This window comes from Toxorhynchites rutilus, chromosome 1, assembly GCF_029784135.1.
Source record: "Toxorhynchites rutilus septentrionalis strain SRP chromosome 1, ASM2978413v1, whole genome shotgun sequence".
Classification (NCBI taxonomy): domain Eukaryota; kingdom Metazoa; phylum Arthropoda; class Insecta; order Diptera; family Culicidae; genus Toxorhynchites; species Toxorhynchites rutilus.
Genome location: NC_073744.1, coordinates 130,147,323 through 130,165,953, shown reverse-complemented (window position 1 = coordinate 130,165,953; position 18,631 = coordinate 130,147,323). Strand labels below are relative to the sequence as shown.

At 39.3% G+C, this 18,631-nt stretch overlaps 1 protein-coding gene across 9 annotated transcripts in view; it reads left to right on the top strand.

Annotated features, from left to right (window-relative positions):
- The window catches only part of LOC129761984 (protein retinal degeneration B), a 134,551-nt gene that overhangs the window by 95,198 nt on the left and 20,722 nt on the right, over positions 1-18,631 (top strand). For 5 of the 9 annotated variants that reach the window (XM_055759883.1, XM_055759882.1, XM_055759881.1 and 2 more), the window contains exons 2-5: positions 8,906-9,363; positions 9,488-10,235; positions 10,301-10,638; positions 18,592-18,621. In XM_055759883.1, the coding sequence (XP_055615858.1) occupies positions 9,286-9,363; positions 9,488-10,235; positions 10,301-10,638; positions 18,592-18,621 (1,194 nt within the window). In that variant the 5' untranslated portion in view covers positions 8,906-9,285. The remainder of the gene's footprint in view (positions 1-8,905; positions 9,364-9,487; positions 10,236-10,300; positions 10,639-18,591; positions 18,622-18,631) is intronic. The other 4 variants (XM_055759887.1, XM_055759886.1, XM_055759884.1 and 1 more) reach the window with 2 other exon arrangements.

The following is an 18,631-nucleotide window of genomic DNA, read 5'->3' as shown; positions in this document are numbered from 1 at the left end:
TGCCACAAAGGAACAAATTGTGAAATATGGTCGACTTGCGTAATGTCCGCGCGAGGACATTTGAATTGAATAAAATTATTTTGCCCTATGTCAACAATGCGGTCGTGTGCTATACACAACCTCCTATATATTTTTTAATGATTTGATGGCCGACCCGGCAAACTTCGTCCCGCCCAGAATGGATTTTTTGTTATGAATATCTTCAAACATTCACGTTTTCTCGATAATGTGCGATTCACATAGCACGTTACGGAGAAGAACGTCTACGTTCCGTCAACGTCTCCACCAATTCACACATGCAGTCAATGCTTCCACCAACACCGTCACGTCAAATGCCAAACGAATGATTTATTTAATTTTATTCATGGTGTCGCCACCTACAACAATTTTAAATTGCAATGCCCTCTTTCAAATCAGCATGCCTAGAATCAGTTCTAAGGGTGCTCATACACTGTTTGACCGAAGCCAAATATTTGACTCTTTTTGACAGATAAAATTTGGTCAACGTGTACTGATCAAATATATTCTACACAAAACACGACAAGCAAATATTCAATTATTGGATGCCTAAAATATTTTTTCAGTCTGTTCTTCGAACCTGTCGGTACATGGTTAGGTTACCTTGGATATTTCAGTTGATTTTTTTCCATGTTCGGTGTTTGATATTGTTTACTACTGTTTAAAATTGAAGAGTGGCAAACAAAATAGTGTTTGTACAAATATCAAATCAAACCTTATCTGTCAAAAAATATCAAATATTTGACCTCCGGGCAAACAGTGTACGGCCACCTTAAATTTTGAAAAATTCAATGAAAATCATTGAATTCAATTATTTAAATGCTTAAATAAATAGAATAATTCTTTCAACTAAAATTTGGAGCTAAGAGATATGTTGGAATAAAAAGTACAGTAAGTTACTTATAAAGCGATATGCTGAGGCACCACTCAGTGTCGCATTGGAGACGGTTTTGACCAGTAATTGGACATTTGCGACTGGTGGTAACTTTCAATGGGGGGCCATAATTTGGGCCCCGAACTCAATGTTTACAAAAATGTGCAACTAGAGGTAAAAATGTCTAATTAAACGTGCTGCATCACAGATCTGTTCAATCAGCTTAATGTCGATGTAGATGTAAATTACTGTACAACCAAATCAAAACAAAAGCCGAGACACAAAGCCCAGACAAAAACCAAACGAGCCGTCCGTCTCCGTCAATTATTCTTTTCTACAAACCCTGCCGGTCGTTTTCGTTGAACGTATGCTGACGGGTCGTTACGTTGCCGGTGTATGTGAATGTTTTCATGAGAATTGCATGGTAGAATCATTGACGTATCGTGACGTGACGGGACGTGAACGTGACGTGTATGTTGTATGTGAATCGCACTTAAACGAGCGTTCAACGTTCTAATTGACCCTTTACAATCTACTTTCACTATAAGTTTCCTAGTACTCCTACCAATTAATCATTATAATATTATCGTATAATATTCACGATTCTCGTTCAAGATCCTTAAATCACTTGCAAATAACACGTTTCTCCGTTTCATGGAATACATGTTTGATGTAAAAATATAATAAAACAAAACAGCTCAAATCGGACGATTCCTTTCTGGAGTTTTGCGCTTACCAACACATTTGGGGACCCATTTTCATTTATACGGCCATTCCATGTCAAACCGATATGTGATTCTCAGATTTTCGTGAAAAGTGGTATATTCGTTCTTTATCGCAAAATATTAGACCCGTATTTTTTTATGTTTTCATTATGGTTTTCCATTTTGAGGTGGTCCGAAAAAAAAATTTTTTTTGTCTTTTTTCCAAAAATGACTTTTTTTGGATCAGATGAACGACATATAACATTAAAGAAAATTAGTTGGTATTTTTAGAAAAATATTACACTTGCAAAAAATTCGGATTTCATTTCAATGTATCAAATGTTCTTTTACAGCTTTCGAGAAGAAAAAAATAATAAAATATAGATCATTCTAGTCTGAAGCCTTAAAAATAACAAAAATCAAATACAATCAATAATAACGAAAACAAAATCCGAATTTTTTGCGTTCATTTTGCACTACTAAAAATTCAGTAGGTAGAGCCGCTTCAGGTCCACCGGTCGGATTAGAACCATCTTCCCCCACATTTTTTTCCGAATCTTTTTATGCTTTGTATATGCTTGTGCTCCCGTGGCCGAGTGGTTAGTGTCACACCTAACATGCCGAGGGTTCGGGTTCGCTTCCCGTTCTGGTCGGGGAAATTTTTCGTCAATGAAATTTCCTCCGATTTGCACTGTGGTCATGCGTATTCTAGAGCCTGCCACTCAGAATGTATTCAAGGCGTGTTGTTTGGCATAGAAATCACAACTAAGTACTAATAAAAGTGACGCAAGTAACACTACGTTGAGACAGCGAAGTTCCTCTAGGAACGTGAGTGCCAATTAAGAAGAAGAAGAATATAACAGTTTCTCAAAAATAATGTTTTCAAAATTTTCGCTCAAAAGTAAACAGATTTTTCAAAAGTTAGCAGATTTTCCTAGAAAGTTCCTTCAAATACCGTTCAGTTGTTTGAAAAAGATCGAAAATTGGTCAGCCAATTTGAATGTTACAATGTTTTTGTAAATGACTATATTTTTAAAAATAAGCATAAAAATTGGAGAAAAAACAGGAAGTGGGTTATATCTATGGTATAACCGCAAGGGTGACGTAGGACTATCGTTGATTTAGAGATCATTTGTTTGAAGTTGAATCTAAATCCATTCTGAATGAATGAATAAATGAATATTTGGGGGACTTCGAAAACGAGAGCGTTACGTTGGAGGCTCAAGGTTTTATGCATCCAATATAGGATACGAAAACCCTTGTTCTGAAGAATAATCTTCAGAAGCTTTCCTGCTAACTGTACTTGATTGACAAATCACAAACCCAAATTTATTATATGGATATTTTATGGATAGAAAACATTAAAATAAACTCTTTCGCTTGAATGTAATTTTCAATTCCAAGGGGAACTGGCAGATTATTTTTCTGCAACGATTAGATATTTCTACATTTTCCTCGATACTGGAAGCCCACCAGTGGTTAATGCTAATTCGATAACCACCTGTTAATAGCACTTGATTGAAACATATTTGGTCACAGTGTTACATGGATAGAAAACATTAAAATAAACTCTTTCACATAAATGTATTTTTAAATTCCCAGAGGAACTGGCAGATTATTTTCCGGATCTTTCTCGATGCTGAATGGCATCCAAACGGAAAGAATTCTGCGCGTGTATGTGTCGATCATTCGCCGTCCACCTTCTCCAGCACGTTAGGCAACGATGTTGTCTTGTCGATGTCCTTACGAAAAATGAATGTGTCTCACCACCAGAATATCGCTTAAGTATGCTTTTTGTGTGTGATTGAATCGAGAGAAGGTGTGGTTTACGATAGCAATTTGGAAGGCAAACTAGAGGGGAATGAACTCTCTGAGCTCGAAACTTTCGGCGACTGAGCAATAATCGATTGCGTGCGCATACAATATTGGATACGGAAATATCCTACTGATGGGGAAGAATAATTTTCAGAAGCTTTCCTGCTAATTACACTTGGTTGAAAAATTACAAAATCAAATCTATTTGATCGCTGTGTTATATGGTTAGAAAACATTAAAATAAACTCTTTCACGTGAATGTATTTTTAAATTCCCAGAGGAACTGGTAGATTATTTTCCAGAAATGATTAGATATTTCCGGAACTTTCTCGATGCTGAATGACATCCAAACGGAAAGAATTCCGCGCGTGTATGTGTGTGTAGCGAAGTCTTCCCGGGGAACCGTTTGTGGCATCACTCTCCTCCTGATGGATTCCCTTCTGGCCTCGGGTGCACAAACAGGCTCTTGGTGACACCGTTCATCCGCGCTTTCATGATAAACGAAGAGCTTCACCACAACAGCGACAACATGCTCCAATCGCTGTTCAATTAGAACTGAGTGGATTTCCGAGCGGCGCTTGCTTATATACCGATTGGTGTTTTCAATAGCCTGTTTTGAATGCAATTTTAAGACTATTGAAACAAGTTTTTGGATCAAAAAGTAACAAGTATAGAACGCGTAGACATTTTATCTTTCGAATGAAATGTTTATCATACCATTTCGTTCAGTTGTTTAGGAGCTATTAACGCTCAAAATCTCGGTCTCCGGCGTAACGCTTTCGTTTTCGAAACTTTGATTTTACACCCGGTATAGAAATGAAAGACGTAGTCCTACGTCAAAAATATTAGGTACTGACCCGGTGAACTTCATCCCACCGAAAATTGATTTCTTGATATGAATACTTTTTAAGCTGACGTTTGTGGGCTCAATCGCAGAATTCTACGTTGATTAATCTTAATCTTAAATACATACAGAAAAGTCAATTTTTATTTTCAAAGCGCGTTTTTCCACTTACCATCCATTGCCATTTCCGTTTTACACTAAAGGAACACGGAGCATAATTCCGCGAACGCGAAATCCACTTGGGCCATCAACGATGTCATTGTAGAACATATGAGAATTCAATTTTCCAAATTTTCCCATTTTCCTTCAGAGTTTTCCGAAATTTTTCGATTTCTCTCTCCATATCATTGTTCTACAGCAAGAGCCAAATACAACAAAATAAAGACTGCTCAAATCGGACGATTCCTTCCTCAGGTTTCGCGCTTAGTTTATTTTTGTTTATACAGCCATTCCATCCCAAACCGATATAATGGTTCTCAAATTCGGACGATTTGGCAATTTTGTTGTTTATCGAAATATTAGACTCGTATTTTTTTATTTTTTCATTAGGGTACCCATTTCCATTCTAGGTTTTTTTTTAAATCATAACTATTGAACTACTCGACCGATTAAGATGATCAACATATCAAATTGAAACCAATTAGCTAGTCTTGCTTGGAAAAATATTACACCTTTAAAAAAATTGGATTTTGTTTTTGTTGTTATTGATTGTTTTTTTTTGCTGTTTACATGTCTTTGTACTTAGAAGGTACAATATATTTTTATATTTATTCTTGAAAGCTGAGGTTTTCTACATAACATATCCAAAACTTGGAGATGTGTTTTTTGTTCCACAGTTATGATTTGTTAACCAATGGTTAAAAAATCATATTTTTCTCTTTTTTTTTCAAAAATGATGATAAAAACCATAACATTTGAACCAGCCACAGGCTGAAAATTTCTACAATAAAGACGAAACAAAACTTTTGAACCACTAGACCAATTCAGATGATCGACTTATCAAATTTAAGCCTATAAGCTAGTCTTTTTTGTAAAACTTTTTTGAAAAAAAATATAAAATTTGCAAAAAAGCTGGGTTTTGTAATTATTGATTGTATTTGTTTTTTATAGTTTACATGGTTAAAACACTACTGGAACAATTTCATTCAGAATATGCCCTAAGATTTCCTTCTGCCGTTTCACAGCCACGGTTATTCAAGATGAACAATTTCGTATCCCTTACGTATTGAAACACAATATTTGGGTGCACAAATATTTCCAATAAAACACACTTCAAAAAGTACTTTATCTTTTCATGCCATTCCCGAGTATAGTAAAACACAACTCACTTCAAACATCACAAGTATAATGAAACTATATGCTTTATTTAACTCTTCATTGTACAACTTATTCTCTACACTACTGACTTTGAACAGAGAGTCTCCGACTTAACTCTAGTTACATGCTTTTATAACTTAATTCTATTATCGAAGAGGAAACCATTCAAATAAAAATAAAAATTCATTCAGCGTACTTGGAGTCGCTGCGAACGGGGTCAATATCGAAGTTGTGTTTACTCACACTTCCGAGTGAGCGCGATAAAGCGGGGTCATTATTAAAATTATTTACTCGCGCTTCTTGAGCGAGCGCGATAAAGCGGGGCGAGTGCAATGTGTCATTATTTAATTTCACATAGCACTCGATTCATGAGGAAATAGCTGCGCGCGAGTGAAATAACAATGCAGCGCGAGCGTTCTAGATTTTATGTGATAATAAAGAAATGTGTGTGTAGGGGGGTCTCCATAGCCACAATGGTTGCGCGTTCGCTTAGTAAGCGATCGATCGTGAGTTCAAAACTCAGGGCCCTCATTGACCATCTTTGTGTTGTTACAGAATAGCTACGTCCACGCAACAATCATCAGCGATGGAGATCGATCCACGGTCGAAATAAGATCGATTCATCCATACAACTGCTCTGCTCTGCAAGACACATCGGGCTGCTGTTCTATAAATAACTCAACAATGATCAGTCAACTGTCTCCGCTGTCCGGTCTAACTGGATAATGGAAGAACAGATAGAAAACTCTTACGCCTAAATGTCTATTGTGTGAATGTACCATACGTAATGGTATAGAAGGAATACTGGCGAATGGCAACTGTGTGTAATGTGCTAATTATAGATATGATAATCATGTGACATGTACACGATTAAAATTCGGCTCTGTTACAGCTAAAATGCTAATGAGCCTCAAATAAATAAATGGGATAAAAAAAAAGAAATGTGGGCAGCGCGTGCCCGTTTCAGTTAAGTCATAGGAAAAATATAAAAAGAGGTATTGATGAGTTAGTCATATGGGAGTTACTTGAAGTTTATGTTTGGGTATGACTGATTTACTCATCGGGGGAACGATTTTGAAAGGATATTAAAACTGCGTATTGCTTACGCAAGAATGGAATAAAAATGAATTATAGAAGTGCGTATTGCTTACGCATGGATGCAATGGAATTCGAGATAGAAACAAAGGGGGTAATTCTTGGTATGCTACATGGTTAAAGATAGAGAGCGATATATTTTTTTATTATTTTTTCTTGAAAACTGAGGATTTTTCACAAAACACATCCAATAATCAGAAATGAGATTCTCCTCGTTTTTGAATCATGATTTTCTAAATAATCTTGTTTTCAGTCTTCGTTCAATATTCGCTGTTGGGATGCACGCCTACTAGTCTTATGGAAGACCCGAAACCGCCTCATCTCAGTCGAGCCATTTCTGCCGGTGTACACCAGTCATCCCGATCCTGAGATCGAGGAAAGTGTTGGGGTCTTCCAAAATGTCTCCGCAGGCAAGTATACACGTGTTTGGAGCACTTTTCCTTCAGTAATGTCGATCGCTTCCAGCCGACGTATTCAGGTGGAAATTCAGTTTGATGATGAAGCTATTCACGTGGAGGTGACCGAAAAGATGCAACTGTCCGTGTACTACCAAAACGTCAGAGGCCTGCGTACAAAAATCACTCAACTGCGCTTGCTGTTGTCCAGCTGCGATTATGACGTACTTGTTTTCACGGAAACATGGCTCAAGACCGACATCGATAGCAGTGACATCTCATCCGATTACACTTTCTTCCGCTATGGTCGTAATGATCTTACCAGTCGTCACTCGCAGATGGTGGGTTTCTAATTGCTGTCAAAAACTATCTAGTGTGTGAGCCTGTTTCGATGACCAACAGTGAAGTACTTGAACAAATCGTGGTTCGGATAAAATCTCAGCTTCGTTTTCTTTACGTCGTTGCCATCTATCTCCCACCAAATTCGAGCAGCGAGTTATATACTGCTCACGCAAGAGCAGTGCAAACAGTAGTTGATCGTCTTTCGGAATCAGACTTAATCTTGTCGATCGGTGATTTCAATCTGCCCAATCTACGATGGCATCTCGACGAGGACATCAATGGTTACATTCCCTCAAACGCGTCGACTGAAACAGAGATAAATTTTATTGAAGCAATGTTTGCGAATGGATTAAGGCAGATTAATCGTTTTATCAACACAAATGCCAGACTTCTTGACTTAGTATTCACCAACCTTCCTGAGTATATTGACGTGATCACACCGCCAGCTCCATTGTTACCTCCCGATGACCACCACGCGCCTTTCATTTTACTACTTGACGAGAATGATGCACAAAAATTAATGGACGATCAGGATAGATGTACCAAACTTGACTATTCGATATGTGACTTTAACTTTTTGAATTCTGTTCTTACCGGTGTTGAGTGGGATAGACTACCGAATTGCGATACAGTAGACCAGATGTTAACAGCTTTCTACGAATTACTCTATGACGTTATCAATCGTCACGTACCCCGAAAGAAACGAGCTTCTGTATCTCTTTTCAACAAATCTTGGTGGACTCCCGAGCTGCGGAAACTTCGCAACCATCTCCGAAAAGCACGCAACCGATATTCCCATACGAGCTTTTTCCGTGCCCCGAAACATTCCTTTATGATCTTAAGATTTACCGTTAAATCGCTGATCCCGCGTTTCCTCATTGAACGCATTGGATTCGCCTTTTGATGACAGCGTTAATCTTCAGAATCCGAGCTGACCTCGGACGACCTGTGGTTACCTCCACAGACAGTTGTCCTTTTCTCTTCTCGGTCTAAGACCCTTTCCACGGTCCATCGGGTCATTCCGACGGCGATTGAAATGTCTTTTTGCGTCATTTGCGCGTGGGACAAATCACGAATACGCTGCCACTTCTTCATGGTGCAACTGTCAAACAAAGGAAATCGGCTTCTTTTACTCGCAGCCTATATTGATAATGCTTGCTAAGTAATGGAATGATTTTTGGAAAAGTCAACTATCGGACCACAGGGGCTGACGCACAGTGGTCCCTCAGAAATTCTAGATGGCAATAAATAGAAAAATGGGTGGAAATGCCTTGAAATTTGATGTACGGAGGTTTGGGGTACGGAGGAAATTTGGTGGATTGTTTCTCCTCCTCTTTTGCTTAACAAATGAACATCATCTTCGAATAATAACATTGGCAAAATTTAAAGATCCTTACATTTTGGTTAAAGTTTCTCAAATTTCCTATATGAATTATAAGACAATTTATAAGCTTTTATGACAACAATATCTAATTTTTTTTTCTTTTCTCTGTGCTTCCAGCAGAATGATCCATTTACATTCTACGCGAGGAGATCCATTTTAGGATCAAATCAAATCGCTTTTCCTTAAGCCACCGAACGGATAGCTAGGGAAGAAAATATGTGAATAACTTGTGTACTTGGGCAACGAGGAGCAAAGAGGAGTAAATTGTAGCAATTATTTCAAAAGTTCCGGGCACACCGCAGGCCGAGTGAATGCCCTGAAGCGTATTTTTCAACCGATATAATCGCGACTGTGAGTCGCGAAAGTGAGAGATAACAATTACGCCACCCCCGCAGCTAACCGTGGGAGTCTAGAGTGGGGTATCTCATTCTACCAACGCCCTTTAAGATTACCATTTTTCTGGCGCGGTTTGTCTTCGGGACGCGAAGCTCGTCACAATGTTGATAAAGGAGTACAGGATACCACTGCCGCTCACGGTGGAGGAATACAGGATAGCTCAGCTTTACATGATAGCGGTAAGTGTTGATATAGTTTTCACTAGCGAAAAATTCTTTTGACGTTCACACTTCATGCAAAATGCACAGCTTACAACGTGCCAATTGATACGATTCATTTTTTTCTGTCATTCTTCATCAACAGAAAAAGAGCCGCGATGAAAGTAAAGGCGCCGGAAGTGGTGTGGAGATTATCGTCAACGAGCCCTACCAGGATGGGCCGGGCGGAAATGGGCAGTATACTCGGAAGATATATCACGTGGGGAGCCACCTTCCCGGTTGGATCAAAGGATTGCTACCGAAGAGTGCACTCACGGTGGAAGAGGAAGCGTGGAATGCCTATCCGTACACCAAAACGCGATACACGTGTCCTTTCGTGGAGAAGTTCTCGTTGGAGATAGAAACCTACTACTTTTCCGACAATGGTTACCAGGATAATGTGTTTAAGCTGAGCGGAGGCGATTTGCGAAATCGAATAGTAGATACCATCGACATTGTGAAGGATCAGCTGACCGGAGCGGATTATATCCGCGAGGAAGATCCGACGCTGTATGTTTCGGAGAAAACGGGACGAGGCCCTCTGGGAGAGCACTGGCTGGCTGACTATTGGGATGAGGTGAGAGGGAAGAACCAACCAACGGCAAACAATATGTCACTGATGTGCGCTTACAAGCTGTGCCGAGTCGAGTTTCGCTACTGGGGTATGCAAACCAAGTTGGAAAAATTCATTCACGATGTTGCGTTGCGGAAAACCATGGTCCGGGCCCATCGTCAAGCGTGGGCCTGGCAGGACGAATGGCACGGTCTCACCATGGACGACATCCGTGAAATCGAGCGACAGACGCAGCTAGCGCTTCAGAAGAAAATGGGCAATGAGGATGAGGAAGATGATGGTAATTTATCTGTTCTGTCAGGTTTTTTTTCGTTACCTAACATTTTGCCATTGTTCCCTTTCCAGAGCGAAGCACATCGGAAAATAACAGCCGCCAATCGAATCAATTCAATTCGATTGAAAAGACTGAAGAAAATTCTACACCTCAGGTCATGAAGAAGCCCACTATATCACCTCCGTCGCCAGAACAGTTTTCACAGCAACCACCGAAGGTTAGGAAGCATCCTGTGGTAGATAGTTCCGAGGAAGATGAGGAGGAAGAAGATGGCGATAATAAGGAATCGCATGAGCCGGAAGCGAGTCATCAGAACCTACGCAATAATTACCTGACCAGTGTGGCAAAATTGGGATCAAAAGGGCAACTCCACTCACCGCTTGGTTCGGCACATAGTTTCGATCTGCAGGTATTAACACTTTCAATTGCTTTAGCATCGTTTCATTATATTTTGTCCACATTTCTTCACACTTTTTCCAACTGTAACCGAAATGCAAGCTCAAGATCACGGTTGGCAACAGTTATGAAATAACTGCGTTGCCGTGACCTGTTTCACACAGGCGTGAATATTGGCGGTTGACTAACTAGATGGAAACGACTGATAACGACGATAACTCAATAAATCACTTATTCGCAAATTGAAAATCTATGGTTTTTCACGCAATACGGACTGCGCATATGCGACTCCGATAGGCGATAGGCTAGCGTGTAATGGAATTGATTGATTCGCGCCAATTTAAACAGATAAAAATGGTTTCGGAAACCCGAACTAACTACACTGCTCTCCGTTCATTTAATTTTCATCGCCCGGACGTTTTGAAGTAATTGAGGCATCCCGTCGAAATGCACTGTGTATGCGCTATGGTTTGTTGGGGTATAAATAATTTTGAACTAGTTTCAAATGCTTCCCTAATTCAGCCGAATTCGGCTCCAGATCTGGATCGCATGAGCGGAAAAGGCCTCGATTGCAAACGGGAAAATTCGAATCACGGACAGTCAAAACACAAGAGACGTTCTTGTATGTAACCACTTTCGCGAAGAACGCAGTCGTAACCCTCTATAAATTGGTGGTACAGGTTGGACTCGATTATCCGGAGTATTGATTTTTTTTCACTCCGGATAATCGAATCATAAAAAAACGAATTTTCTCTCGGTAAACGTATAATTATGATTTGTACTTATATATTAAACGGTTTTATCTAGGTTGATCCGTTTGTATGTTTGTGACTTTGTAACTTTGTCTGTAGCACTGTACCACATTAATAGAAATTTAACCTCTTCCTGTTGACCGTTTGTACTGAAATTTGGAACACATGTTTATCTCTGGTGTCATAAAAAAACTGCGTATTCCATAATCTTAAATATCCAAGATGGCGGCTGCTAAAATACTATTCCAAGATGGCCGCAGTCCCCAAACAACTAATTACTTTTTAAATGGTTTCATTCAGCTTGACCAGTTTCTATGTATGTTTGAATGTTTGTAGGCAGAGATGCCAACCTTCCTGATTTTTCAGGATTTCCCAGACTTTTCGTCACGTCTCATCATTGCCCCAGATTAATGAAGGGACGGATGTGATAACTACTAACTACTACTTGTCTAATTATTTTCTAGCTTTTAGTACATTAAACCGTTTAACTTAAAAAGTTTTTTTTACTTATTTTATAGTTTTTAGTAAATTTTCTGGATCATTAGTATACTTCTCTACATTAAAACCATGCACATTTTTTTTTTATTTTTTATTCCACCCTAACTTTTTTCGGAATATTTTGATGATATACTGTATTCTATTAGTCAAATCATTTCATTTGATACTAATATTGAGGGGATTGCAAAAAATACAGAGTCGATCATTTTGTGTCGGCGACCGAATTTATGGTGTTCATAGTGTAGTGTATTCTCCAAGTCAAGCCATTCAGCCTTTTTTCAGTGGCGGCCAAATTGAATTTTTCAAGATCATGGAATACGTAGTTTTATAATGACAGTAGAATTGAATGTATGTTCCAAATTTCACATCAATCATTCAACAGGAACGGGGTCGATTTTCTATTAATGTCGGAGAACCCTACAAAACACTCAAACATACATACAAACAGGGCAAGCTGAAGCATTAAGAAGGGATTGTTTATTTGGGAACTGTGGTCATCTTGGATTTTTCATGATCTACTGTATTCTACCAGTCAAGCCCTTTCATTTAATACCCATATTGATGGGGTTGTGAAAAAAATAAATATGGCACCATTTTTTGATGGCGGCCATTTTGGGTTTACATTTTTTTCTACTAGTCAATCCCTCTCATTTGATATCCATTCTGATGAGGTTCTGAGCAAATATGTAATCCGCCATTTTGTAGTGGCCGTCATCTTAGCTTTTCATTTTTCCTAAATAACTGTATTCTACTAGTCAAGCCCTTTCATTTGATACCCATATTGATGGGGTTCTGAGAAAATGTGTAATCCGCCATTTTGTAGTGGCCACCAACTTGGATTTGTATTTCTCATAAATAACTGTATTCTACTTGTCAAGCTCTTTCATTTGATACCCATATTGAAAAAATATATATACAGGTAATCTTCGATATAACGTACATTTCACTTTCAAAGTTGTACGTTGTATCGAATTGTACGTTATATCGAAGCATAATAAAGTACTCACAAACGTAGTATATAATACATTATTGTGTTGCTGTTTTGGTAAAGTTAATGAATAACTTCAATCAGAAGACAAAGCCAGCCTTTCTCATGATGTTTCCCTTCGTACTGTTGATTAAAGCTTGATTCATTTAGAATCCCGAATCACAAAACCAGCTGTATTTCGGGATTGATCGAAGGTACAAAGCTTGTTTTAGCATCACAATACAGGTTATTCATTGTTCTATCAGAAAAAAAAATATTGAAAATAAATTTCCTTTACACTTTGGAAATGTGTACGTTATATCGAGGTAAAATGTACGTTATATTGAGTGACGTTATATCGAGGGTACGTTATAACGAGGGTACGTTATAACGAGGGTACGTTGTATCGAAGTTTCCCTGTATATGGCGTCATCTTGTGGTGGCGGCCATTTTGGATTTGCTTTTTTCATCAATAACTGTGTTCTACTAATCATATTGATGGGGTTCTGAGAAAATATGTAATCCCCTGTGGAGCTTCCGATATTCACTGCAAGGGTTCCTCAATGCCGGTAGTATAAGCCTACAGTGAAATCACCCGATACAGAGAGGAAATATTAAGTGTGGCTTACCTATTCGACCGTTGTCTGCTGAAGGAGGAAATGATGTGACATGTGTGCTACTACTGCTGCTATGATATAACACCAACATCACTGTTATACTGTCAGCTGCGAGGGGTAGGGCATTGTGCATTTAATCTCTCTTCTACGCACCTCACATCTTCCTTCTTCTTTTTGTGTTGTTTTTCTTTTTTTTATCTTTTGTCTGTCATTCCATTTCTTTTTTTTTCAATCTACGATACGAAATACTCAAAAAAATGTTGTAAAAAATATTCAGCTGCGTGAATTTCCTCTGATTACAGTCCTCACGGTCAATTTTGACCTGGATACTCTATCTATCACTAATACAGTTTGCCACATGTCCACATATTTTATTGGTTTGGAAATAAAAAAAAAATTACAACAATCTGTCTAGGTGACATCTGTGTACTCAACACGCAGCGATAGAAACAAGTACTGCACGCACTCAATAACAAACCAACTGTCAAATTTCATTAATATCATTAATATGTGCTTATCCCCGGTTCAATAGTGCCAAACCACCCTGGTTTTTCTTTTTTAGCATAACTTCCTCTGAAGAAGCTCTGGTGGTTGAGTGGGCAGCAGCATTATGTGGCTGTATTGCAGCCTGCAGCTCATCATTGTAGTTGTTCCCGATTGACGATGCGGTTGACATTGCTTTATTAACAATTCTCATAAAATTTTCGACTAGCCCATTTTGTTGTTAGAAAAATGGTGTAGAGTATATTGTCTGAATTCCTATTCCACGAAAAAAGCTTTCAAATTCTTCACCATTGGTATCGAGCGCAATCGTCTCTCAAACCGTTTTAGTAGAGAATATCCTTTGCATTGGAGTTGGTTTCATCGGTCTACCATTCGTGGCACAAGTTTCGCATGACCCATTGATCAGCATCTGTGGCCATGCCAGGTCACCACACTCGCACACTTGAGTTTTGTCAATATTCCGTTCTTGATGGATAGGTCATTCGAGACAGCTTAAAATCTGCTCAGATACTTCGACCACTTTCCAGACTACAAAGCTTCCACTTCCAATTGGGTTGTCTCATCTTTTGCAGTTGAATTCTGCGTTTTAACGCGTTTCAGTCGGCAGGACGCGGCCCAAGTTGACCGCATTTACTGCATTTCAATTTTATAACGGGTAGAACCTGTTGCGGTGCGCCCTCCTATTACATCTGGAACAACGTTCCCGACGACTCCTAGAAAAAGCAATGCTAGCACGATATTCTTTAGTCTAAATTCTCTGGTTTATTCATTTCCCGTCCTACGCTTCAATGGAGCTTTGGTAGAGCGTATATGATTGATTGAAGTATCATTGTACAAGCTGTATCAATCTGATACACTCCGTCTCTCGTTGCCGATTGTACGATGAATTTCGCTTCGCCACTAAATGTGCTAGCAATTCTAGCAAGTTCGCGGTTGAACATGTCCTTGAACAACTGCGCATTGACGAAACGTTTCTGATCTGCTGCAATATACTCACAAAGACGTACATTCTCATTTGTCTGGCATGGAAGCTCATAATCGATTCTCCTGATAGTTGTCGCGTGCACGAAAATGCTTCGTGCTCAGCCGCAGTGTCGATTGTTGATCAAAAATGACTTTCGATGTTCTTAACAAAAGTTGTGTAGCAATGATTTTCCTTCAGGTTTGGCCTCAACTTACATGATCGTACAATACCCTGCAATTCTTCACCCATTGAAAGATAAAGCAGTTGTGACCGTTGAATGTGTCACACACGTTGGATAGAACGCTGCGATCTCAGAGCTTCCAATATATTTGAACCACTCTTAAAACCACTTTGAACCACATTTTGTTTGCAGGTACGTTTTATGAGAAAGGTTGGATTTGATCTCATCGGACGTTCGTATTACTTGTCATCGCTTCATACGCCGGAATGTCACGACACTTCCAGCTATCATCTGCTTCAGTGCATACAATGTTGTTTCCTGGGAACTATTGTTACTGATCGAGCATTTTCCGACTCGTTGTTTCTTTTCGATATTGGGTCGTTTCTTCGACATACCATTTTTTTCAAAAGCGGTTGTCCCAACACGCAGTTTTTAGGCGGTTGTCCCGACACGCCCCTTTTTCCAAGCGGTTGTCCCAACACGCAATCTGTCAGACGGTTGTCCCGACACGTCACTTTTTCCAAGCGGTTGTCCCAACACGCTTTTTTCAGACGGTTGTCCCGACACGTCAATTTTTCCAAGCGGTTGTCCCAACACGCTTTTTTCAGACGGTTATCCGACACGTCACTTTTCCAAGCGGTTATCTCAACACGCAATATCTCAGACGGTTGTCCCGACACGCCATTTATTTTCACAGGCGGTTGTCCCAACACGCCATTTTCTTGAATTTCTTTCCTCTATGCCGGGTGATTTCACTGAATATTTAATGTATTGTTTTTTGCCAAAAACATAAAATGTCCGGCAGGATCGCCAATGTGGAGCTTCCGATATTCACTGCAAGGGTTCCTCAATGCCGGTAGTATAAGCCTACAGTGAAATCACCCGATACAGAGAGGAAATATTAAGTGTGGCTTACCTATTCGACCGTTGTCTGCTGAAGGAGGAAATGATGTGACATGTGTGCTACTACTGCTGCTATGATATAACACCAACATCACTGTTATACTGTCAGCTGCGAGGGGTAGGGCATTGTGCATTTAATCTCTCTTCTACGCACCTCACATCCCCCATTTTGTAGTGGCCGCCATCTTGGATTTGCATTTTTCATAAATAACTGCATTCTACTACTCAAGCCCTTTAATTTGACACCGATATAAGCTATTCAATATGGAATTACAGGTCGGACTCGATCGCAATTTCACTTTCAACGTTAATCTTCGAATCCAATACATAATCGAATCACAAAAAGCTATTTTTCTATTGATGTTTGACATTCATACATTAATGGAAAATTTGTTTTCTTGAGATTCGATTATGTATAGGATTTGAAAATAATTGTTGAAAAAAAATGGTCGACTATATATAATCGAGTCCGACCAGTATTATCTAATCTCTAAACGGTTTAAATTCATGAAAGTTGGAAGAACTTCCTTTTTCCCATACATTTGTTCTGTCGATCTGTGTGCAAACGAAATATTTCTACGCGTCTATAAAAATTAATAAAATGTTATTTTTCATGAGATGAACAATTGAACAACTGTAAAATGTCAAGCGTTATCTAAACGCCCTAACTGGCAGGTTTTGATTGCCCAGACTGCTAAATCGATTTACTTGTGGAAATCCGCTTTGTAAATATACATGCAAGTCGGGGGTATTTTTGTTCCCCCTGAGCTGTGTTTCCCTAACATGGACTTCGAAATTAGTGTGCCTGTGGGAATCCGCTTTGCAAATACATGCAAGTGGGGGGTATTTTTGGAGTTGAGTACTTTAGTACTCGCTTGTCGTTGTGCAGACTGGAATATGTTTCCCTAAAACGTACTTTTAAACTGAGAAGCCTGGGAGAATCGTCATTTCAGGTACTAGAGGTGAATGAACTTTCGCGGTTCGAGAACTACGTAAACATGAGATGTGCAATAATTCCAGAGGGAAATGTGAAATACAACGACCGTTTGACATTTTTTCCGTTCACATATTTTGGTAGTCCTAGGCATCATACCAAACGTAAAATGACGTTCATCAAATTTATTTGTAACGAAGAACATAATCTATTACAAAAAATTCGATGCATTCTAAAATAATATTCGAAGTGGTAAACAAGTGGATTGCATAATGTAATTGGCAAGGGTAGTTCTACGTCGAAAATATGCGGTCGTGTCCTAGATACAACCTCTTACAATGTTTTTTCTTCATATGCTTCTTGCTTCAAACCATTTAACATCACAAACGAGTGCAATATTTCGCCACTATTCTTCACGAAACCGCTAAGGGTGGCACAAGTCAGCTTAATCATTTTTGTTGGAAAACCATGTTCGAGCATACAGTCGTTAGCCCCCACCTTATAAAAGTTCGGTTGGAATGTCGTTCTCCCTGATTTGTGTTTTTTTTTAACTCTATGCATTCACTCTATGGATTCACAGCTTGTCCATCATCCTGAATTTCCATCCTGTCCTCATGGAGTACTCTGCTTCCGTCGCCATTTAACAGCACCTCGAAATGTTGTTCCCAACACCTGGCCACCTGCGTCCTATAGGCAATGAGGTTTCCCTCCCTGTCGTTGCACATAACAGGGACTGGTACGGCCCGGTTTTTGGTCGCTCGAAATATACATGCAGTCAACGAACACTGAAATAAGTGAGCGAACAATGTGGAGAAAAGATATTGCAATTTAAGCTCCACCCGTTTCCGACTTATTGCGTTGATGGTGTTGTGAATCAAAGATATCGCACTCAGTGGTGCAATTTTGTCCAGTGAAGACACCGCGCTTATTTTTATGCCGTCTGGTGGAGAGTGCTTCTTTATGATTACGTCACACGTACACATTGTTGTTGTTTTTTTGCGTTACCAAAAGTAGATTGGAATGATTCAGAGTGTGTGTCAACTGCGACCACCGCGATAGCGTTCATCTGACCATCGATCCTTATCAGGGTCTCCGAAACATTCTACGAAGGTGTTATTCATAAAATGTTGATGCATTCCAAGTTATAATCAAGGGAATTGGCTAAAATAATATCAGATGCCAACAAGCTTGTGACTTCATAAATTCATACGTATACCGTTATTTCCGGGGCTCTGGCTACCTTATCCCATCCATTGCAAATTGAGCGTAGGCAGCATAAAACAGGGCTCGCGCTTAGGGGGCTCACGTATTTAATGTTTGGAGTCATATATGTTAATATTTGATTAAGTTGGATAGTTTCCTTTGGCAAGCGATGTTCGGATACCCATCCGGAAGCTTTCTTGGCGATTTGCAATTAAAATAACTGCTAAAGCATTATGCGGAGCATTTCAATTTTAATTTCAGGTTATGATTTTTATGCTCATGATTTTCTATGCTGGCTACAAAAAGGCGGCCATCTTAGCAATCCCTTGGTTATTTCATTCACTTATCTTCAACCTCAGTTTAGTACACAGCCGACTGATTTCACCCCAACCTATTTATATCTTTCTTTCTTCTTTTCCGCTCTACAACACACAAACACAAAGAACGCAAATCACAATGTATTACGAAGAAGTGTAAGTTTTT